This window comes from Leptonychotes weddellii, unplaced genomic scaffold, assembly GCF_054177405.1.
Source record: "Leptonychotes weddellii isolate Sample4059 unplaced genomic scaffold, ASM5417740v2 HiC_scaffold_8939, whole genome shotgun sequence".
In the NCBI taxonomy this organism is placed as follows: Eukaryota; Metazoa; Chordata; class Mammalia; order Carnivora; family Phocidae; genus Leptonychotes; species Leptonychotes weddellii.
In genome coordinates, this window is record NW_028060757.1 from 1 (window position 1) to 8,404 (window position 8,404).

General features: G+C 55.2%; 1 protein-coding gene across 1 annotated transcript; it reads right to left on the reverse strand.

Annotated features, from left to right (window-relative positions):
* Nucleotides 1-1,283: 1,283 nt before the first annotated feature.
* On the reverse strand, nucleotides 1,284-7,942 carry LOC145719987 (liprin-alpha-1-like). Its single transcript, XM_081811628.1, has 4 exons — nucleotides 7,867-7,942; nucleotides 4,832-4,967; nucleotides 2,423-2,646; nucleotides 1,284-1,695 (listed from the first exon to the last, which is right to left on the reverse strand). The coding sequence occupies exons 2-4, from the start codon at nucleotides 4,910-4,912 to the stop codon at nucleotides 1,299-1,301; spliced, it is 702 nt and encodes a 233-aa protein (XP_081667754.1). The 5' UTR covers nucleotides 4,913-4,967; nucleotides 7,867-7,942; the 3' UTR covers nucleotides 1,284-1,298.
* Between the last annotated feature and the right edge of the window lie 462 nt (nucleotides 7,943-8,404).

Here is an 8,404-nt window from a genome sequence, read left to right on the forward strand (position 1 = left end):
GAAGATCAGGCAGAAACCACACTAATGAGCCACGACTGACCACACACACACACCATGGACCACAGAGTCCCTGCCACCTGCGCATGTTGTGGAGGGCATTACGGCAAGGGGCCGGATGAACCAAATACCGGCCGGGGCAGGAGGCTGAGGTCTGCACTCACAGTGAGAAACCAAAGGATGAGACAGGACACCGAAACCAGCCACAGAAGCAGATACACTGTCGGCCAGCATACACAGAATCACAAAAATGGGGGAAAAAATAAACACAACTATTCTTTATAACTACTCTTACAAACTCTCTGGAAGGAAGCATGAAAGCACAAAACCATCAAACAGTTGAAAATATTAGTTAATTAGCTAATGATGTGAATTATAAAAATAGCACGTCGGAATACCACAAAACCGACTCGCTACCGCTCCAGATGCCGCTACAGTGATTCGTGGCTGATTTAATTACATGTTGGCGACCAATGCGGCTAAAAACAAGAACGGACAGGAAAGATCCTGACAGACAGAAGTGCAGTTGAAAAGCAGAATGTTGAAAACATGAGTTTGTGTGGGAAGCCAACGTGCTCATAAAACCTAAGCTACACACACAGGGAAGTTATAAAACATTCTCTAGAGCTGCATACTTGTCACGGAAAACCGTAGGGTCACTGCATTTCCAGACCCTGGCGAGCGAGGACGGCCCGGGCCTCCGCAGGAAGCCGTGCAGGCGTGCGGCTTGCGCTGGGGCCGTTCTGGCCTCACACACACAGCTGGCATCAAGCATGCGGTCGAGCGCCATCATCGAGAGAACCAATTTAAGCTTTATTTTTTTGACTGTGCGTCCTGTACCCTCCAGTTAGGCATCTCTAATGCAGAGGACAGCAGTGACTCCCTCTGTAAGTTTTCTACACACTACGAAGACTATCTGCGTTGACTTTTATGAAACCATCTATTCCTAGAAGAATATCCCCCCTTGAGCTGCACGGGCCCACGGTTACACAAATAAAAACTCTGATGAGTTCATGATGACATGCTACACCAGTCAACCAAACAATACAATTAACTTGTCCCTGTGCTATTGCTGAGTGATTAAACACTAGCCAGTTTAAAATATCTTGAACCTGGGGCACCTGGGTGGCTCAGTCGTCAAGCGTCTGCCTTCGGCTCAGGTCATGATCCCAGGGTCCTGGGATCGAGCCCCGCATCGGGCTCCCTGCTCGGCGGGAAGCCTGCTTCTCCCTCTCCCTCTCCCCCTGCTTGTGTTCTCTTTTTCGCTGTGTCTCTCTCTGCCAAATAAATAAATAAAATCTTTAAAAAAAAAACAAACAAAAAACCTTGAACCTTTGAGCGCAACAAATGAACCTGATTTCTTTCTGGGCAAAAAAACCAGACCAAAGCGTATCTGTCGAGTCTGAGACGGAAGTCAGGGGCTGGGGTGGGGAGTGCATCAGCCAGAAGAGTTGGCAAATACTCACTAGAGTCATGACCCCCAGTCTGTCCACCTCCCTGGCGGGGCTATGCGGGCCCCTTCGCGGGGTGGAGCGCCCGCTGTGCGGAGGGGAGGGGCCTGTGAGCGTGGACGTGGGATGTGGAGGGGCGGTGCCCACCGATCTGAACCGACCCGGGCTGTCTAAAGTGCCGCTGCCCACTCGGCTCTCAATCTCCTCTGCCCGCTGCTCCGTGCTCTCCTTCTCTTCTTGTATCAGCCTAGAACAAAAGTGCACAGTCAGCCTGGCTCCACCAGCAAACACATGAATGCATTTGCCCAACAAATCTCTGCTTGCTTCGACCATATTCCCATCAACAGACTCCAGAAACACTCGCACCAACGCTAATTTACCTTCTTAGTAGACTCGATTTTAGAACACCACGAAGTAAACCTTCCACTGAGTCCTATAAAGTTGCTTCCCATCATTTGCGTCTGATTTTACTTAGGCACACTGAAATTCTGATGGGGGCCTGCTGGCAACTCTCTTCCTGCACAACGGGCTATGTGAATCTTACAATTCTTAGAGCAAAGCTGCATGGTTATAGATCAAATTCTTCAACTGGAAATCGGGAACCCTGACATAATTGAAGAACCAATCCATGATGCAACTGGGAATTCCCAAACACTTAGGTGTCTAGATCAGATGAAAAGGTGGAGTGATTTTTTTTAAGGCTGAATTCAAACTAAAGTCTTATTTGATGGAATTTTCAGCCAGCCTCCTCTGAGTTTCTGGATTCACATCAACCATTGTCTGCTAATTTGGAACTCGAGGTGAACACTCTTCTCCCCTGGTTAACTGTTATAATCGAGGGCAATCTTGAAACTTAATTCTTACAACAGAACGGAAGTAGTTTTATTATCGCGGGACACTGAGAGAGCGTTCACAGTATTTGTTCCAGACTTTCTGAGTGTGAATCCACTCCCCAGAGACACGCTCGTCTGTACCTGATCTCTTTGTTGATGGCATCCAGCTGTTCCTGAAGCATCATGGCCAGCGTCTGGGCATCAGCCTGCCCACTGGGCGACAGCAGAGTGGCCGAACTGAAGAGAGCGTCCCTGTCGTCTTCGCCATCAGACACGTCGACATCGCTCTCAAACGCGTGTGCCACATTTGCCAGCACACTAGCTTGCTGGGCACGTTCCCAATCCTGTTCATTCAGAGTCTGTACCTATAAATAAGAAAACTGAATCTCAGCCAGGACGGAGAGTAACAACAGCAGTTACAGAAACTTCAAAGAAATCTATCCGAAACTCTGAAAGTTTCCAAACGGGAGCCCCCAAGAAATGGGGAACGGCTGTCCCTCCGAGCTGCTGACATCTGCGGGGCAACAAGCAGTATCTGAGGCGCAGGGCGAGGGGGGCGGCCTATCGCCTAGACTGCCTGCAAGGCTCACGCCCGCGGTGGACGCATTTCTGTGACGTCATTCACATGGTGGGACGACCAGCTCAGAAACAGAATCTGAAAATTAAAACAGGATCTCGGTGCCAGTCAGCCACTCTCACGGGAAGTAAAAAACCCATGAAATCCCCGGGGGCTGGGCGCGCCTCAGTGGCCCTCATGTCTCACCGGTGTCCCAACGCGGGGGACCTGGAGCTGCCCGAGGCTCCCGCCCTCCCTTCCTGAGGCTGAGCGGTGAGCATGCAGCACGTGCCCTCAGGCGGCAGAGGCGCCAACACGCTGAGCCCGAACCCCCCGGGCTGAACAAGCAGGTGCTTGCAGGCACCACACATAGGACCGACCGCACACAGCGCTGTGCGGGGGTGCGAGCAGAGGCTCTCCTGGGGCTTTCCTGCCCCCCTCCCTCCACACCTGCCGTGCCCCTCCTCACTCTCAGCAGGGTGCTGCCCCCCATCCCCGGGGACAGCCCTACCTGTAGGCATAAGGCCCGGCCCTCACGTACCCAAGGACGTCATTCTGCCCTCTCTCTGGATCATCAACTTTCTACCGGTTCATTCACATCAGCCTAAAAGTGTTTTCTCCCTTCTCCCTCCAAACGGAAAACCGAAACCACTGAACTTTTCCCCCAGGGCTCCTTCCAGCTGCCACTGCGTCTCTGCTCCCAACCAGAACACCCGCTCTCCAGAACGCTGCCCCTATTCTGGCTGCGCAGCCTCGCCTCCAGACACTGGAGCTTATCGCGAGCGGGCTCCCCCAGAACTAGTCCCAGCTCGCCAGCGAGCCCCATGCCACCAGGCCACCACTGCCCCTGACCTCCACGCTGCCCGGCCCGGCGCTGGCACCGGGCCTGCCGCTCTCCCTTCCCCTGAGCACCTTGCGCACTGGGTTCACTGCTCCGTCTCCACTTGTGCCCTGGGGAGCACCCGGAGTGCTATCCTTGGACCTTGGGTCTATCCACAGGCGCCCACTTGGTGACTTTATCTTGCCTGTGCCTCTAGAGGCCACAAGTGTGTCCTGGCCTCAATCCTTCTCTCCAGTCAAGGCCTCCTCAGGCCCACACTGGAGTATCCAACTGCCCACCCGACACGTCCCCCCGGGTGTCTGATGGGCCCGCCGACCTGTGTGCTGGGCCGAGGCCCCATGCTAGCCTCCACGACCCTGTGGTCTTCCTCACCTCAGGAGACAGACTTCCTGTTGTGGAGAGGTCCCGTGGCGAGGACCTGAGGCCTCCCACCACAGCCAGGCAAGGGAGCTGAAAGCGCACCCTCCAACCCCAGGTGGGCCTTCCGGTGGTACAACCTCAGGAGACCCTGAGCCAGAAACACCCTGCTAAACCCTCCTAAGTTCACAGACACTGTGAACTACTGACTGTTCGTTCTAAGCCACTAAGCTTCACAGCAAGTTGTTAAACAGCAGCAGGTAACTGATAGATGTACGCATCTGACTCTCCCTTGCCTGGCCTCCCCTAGCTGCACGCAGAGGCTGTGCACACAGACGGCCCAGCCTCTCGTCTGTCCTTACCGCTGCAGCCCCGGGGCTACCGTGACGCCTGGCCCAAAGTCGTTCAATGAGGACGGGCGCTCAAAACACAGACACGTCTATAAAGACACATGCTGCTGACCAGACAAAAGCATGAATGTAAACTTCCAAATGTGAATTCTTTTTGCTTAAGGACGAACACGTGTTTACTCTTAATATCTCAAAACTGTACTAATTAGCACTGTGCCGTGCTTAACCGTAGGTCATGCTTTATCCACTTTCTACTCTTTAAAAAAGAAAGAAAGAAAGCCCTAAAGGTAGATTCTTAGCCCGCAAAAGAAGAATGGGGTGAGGAGAGAGAGAAAGTGACCTATCGGCAGTGTGACTCCAGAACAGCCTCCAAGCCAGGGGACAAGGTAGGTGACTTTCACGGAGGTGGGGGGGCCCGAGAGCCCACTGGGGACGGAGGCCCTTGCCTTGGAAGGCTCATCTCGCAGAGCGGCCAGACGGCCCTTCTGGGGACGCCGCAACACCGCGCTGCTGCTGTAGGAGTCCATGGGGCCGTCTGCCACAGGGAACCGGAAATCAGGGACACTGCCCAAGTGCGGTCGGCTGAAACACGGGAAAAAAAAGGTCATTACTGGAAGAAAAATGACTGTGAGCTTTGTCAGCCAAGCCAGAACCTGTCAGTTTGGATTTCACAGAAAAAGGTCTCCAAGGAGGGCATCTGTTCCCCTTGCTCCTATAGCCCACTGCCCACGCTCTGTGGAGAGTGTCTCCGTCCCAGCAGGTGCAACACCTGGACGCCCAGGAAAAGCAGGGCAGATGCCCTGCACAGGCAGGTGAGCGCGCCCCAGCCCAGCTGTCTGGGAGCCAGAGGGTGGACGTGCTCTCCAGCTCAGAACCCAGCCCTAGGCCCGCGGTCCTGCATCTCCGCGCCCCCTTCTCTCCCAGGAAGCGCACCGACCCATCACGCTGGCCTTCAACTGCCAGCGTCCCACGGTGCGAGGCCTAGCGACCACAGGGATCCCTACACCTGCCACTGACAGGCGCTTTGAGGGCACCGGCGGCAGAAACCTTCTGAACCCCAACTCACAGCTTATGTGAACTGTGTTTGAAGCACAGACCTGTGTGCAGTTAGACTGACAGACGACCCACTCCCTCGGCGGGAGAAGTCCAAGGGAAGGCAGATGGAGCCCTGCACACCTAGGAGGGAGATGCTGGAGCGGGCCGTTAGCGGCTCCCCTCAGGAAAGGCTCTGGACGAGAACTGGTCGGCAGAGGTGAAGGAGGGCGGCAGCTGCCAGCCCGCACGCCTGGCCTCGGCCTCACCCCCTGCGCCCTGACCCCGGCTCGGAGTCCAGTGGCTCCTTGCTCCCTGGGAAAGAGGAGCGACTGCCTTCGTTTTCAGAAATCCTTAAGATGCTGGGCGACAGGACCCACTCATCTGATTAAGGTCAATTCAAGAGGGGACCCCTGGTGCCTCCCCACGTGCTCCGCAGACAGGGCCGCTCCGACAGGCTGCCTCCTCCACCTGCGCTCCACACACCTCCCTGTGGCTTTTAAAGGAACGTTTTCGTCCAGTGTGCCGGACGGTGCTGCTGGCCACAGCCTCCCTTCCCCTCCTCTAGTCCCTGCTTCCTGAAGCCGCCCGCCTGCGCTCAGCAGGAGTTCGAGCACGGCCGCTTTGGGGCCACGGCACATCGCAAAATTGGCGGGAGCTACACGCACAAAACCGCCCGAGTGTGATGTGGGGTGGTTCACAGATCCTCCGAAGGTCACGAGTGTCACTGAATTCTGACCCCTTTCCAGGGCTCACTTCCTCCCGAGCCCGCCACCCTGCATCCGGTCGTGTCCCCAAGCTCTGTCCCATCGGCCCCATCTGTGTGTGGAAGCCTGTCTCTGCAACCTAGACTGTATCTTCCTGCTGGAGAAGGTCACGCCAACAAGACCAGGGGGGCCGGGCTTGCCAGCTGCCAGCCATCTTTCCAGTCCTGACCCCATGGCCCGCCCGTGCTTACCACGACACTTCTTCCGTCTCAGCTCCTACAAGCCTCTCATCTGCCACCGGGGGTGAGACCTCTACATGAGACTGCTTGGAACACACCCCTTCCTCCGTCAGCCTCCTGCCCATGGTCTTCGGACCACACAGCCGTCCGTGACCGTGGCCGCTCCCTCTGCCCCTCTATCCTTCACGTTTGCTAGCACACACAGGACAGGCAGATACGCGCAGACTTCTCTGTCGTCACACCATCCCACGGTGCCACCCCTCAGGTTCCCGCACGACCCCTTCCCATCAGGACTCCAACTTCTGCAAGAGTGGCGGGTGCTGTGTCCACCTCGTCCTCCTCTGTTTGCTCCCTCGGGCCTCCTCACACACATATCTGCAAGCCCTTGAGCAGCGACACTCAAGACCCTGGCCTCTCACCAGCGAGGCTCTCTATCAGCAAACCTGCTCTGTGCCCTGATCCTGCACACCTCCCTCTCTGGACACACACTCGCGCTCCTCCAAGCTCTCCCTCCGGTGGTTCCACAGACAGGGACAGCTTCCAGCTCTGCCTCTCTGTGACTCTGCCTTCCCTGATGCGTCCTTCTCCTTCCTACATACAGGCTCAACGGAGACAGCCGCAAGATACCCTCGACCTTCCGGAGAGCCCACGTCTGCAATCGCAGAAACAGCTGCGCAGCCTGAGTACGCCTCCGATCCGAGCAGGAGCCGGCTTCCTGCAGACTAGGGAGGGCCCATCAGCTACTCCAGCAGCTCTCATTCAAGTGTGACTCTCACGTGATGACTACGTCCTACAACGGGGCAAACAAACCTTTCAGCACCTTCACAGCACTTACACTACCTGCAGGATGCGGGGCGACCTGCTAGGCCTACCCGCTGGGTGACCTGCTCCCACAGCCGCCAACTCTGAGCTGTCCCAATAGGTTAAGGCGACTACACATCATTCTCCTTCAGTCCCTTAAAAAATGTAGAAAACTACAAGCGCTATGCCAAGACCACGAATGTCAAGGCATCCCCACAATTCAGGCTGTGCAGCCGCTCCCTTGGTGACTTCAGCGACCTTGTGGAGGGGCCTACCGCGCCCAGGTGCAGAGGGCCCTCATCTGACAGGCTGGGCTCCGTTCCCCTGGCCCCACACCAGCAGCGCCACACTCCGGGGGCCTGCAAATTCACCTGCCCACGCAGGAACTAATCATCCCCTACCTTCCAAACCTCCGCCCGCGGCTGTGAGCTTGGTCGATGACAGGACTCCCAGTCCCCCTAGGTGCCCAAACCTAACCTTTCCCTCTTGCCTGCCACTAAGCTAGCTACCAGCTCCATATGACCAAAGGCACACTCCTACAGGCACACACAAGTGCTAAAGCAGGTATGTGTGAACTGGTTCAGGTCAGGCCCACGGTTCATCTAGTCTGTATTTACGGGCTGGTTCGGGTCATACGCACGGCAAAGGGAAGCGGCCCTCGGCCTCATCTGGAACATCTCCGTGAACTGGTACATGTCATACCCGTGATGAAGGGGCGCGCCTCTCAGTCTTGTCTGGTCTAATTCAGCTCTCAGTGCTTCCACATTTAGGACAAGCTGATCCTACAAAAGAGCAAAGGACATCCACTGTAGCCATCTCTTTCAGGATTCAAAATGATCTGCATCAACAGACTCTTTTTTTTTTTTGTAGTTTTTAATTTTATTATGTTAGTCACCATACAATACATCATTAGTTTTTGACGTAGTGATCCACGATCCACTGTTTTCGTATAACACCCAGCGCTCCATGCAGTACGTGCCCTCCTTAATACCCATCACTGGGCTAACCAATCCCCCCTCCCCCCTAGAACCCTGTTTGTTTCTCAGGTCCATAGTCTCTCATGGTTCATCTCTCCCTCCAATTCCACCCCCATTTTTCCCTTCCTTCTCCTAATGTCCTCCATGTTATTCCTTATGTTCCACAGATAAGTGAAACCATATGATAATTGACTTTCTCTGCTTGACTTATTTCGCTTAGCATAATCTCCTCCAGTCCCATCCATGTTGATGTAAAAGTTGGG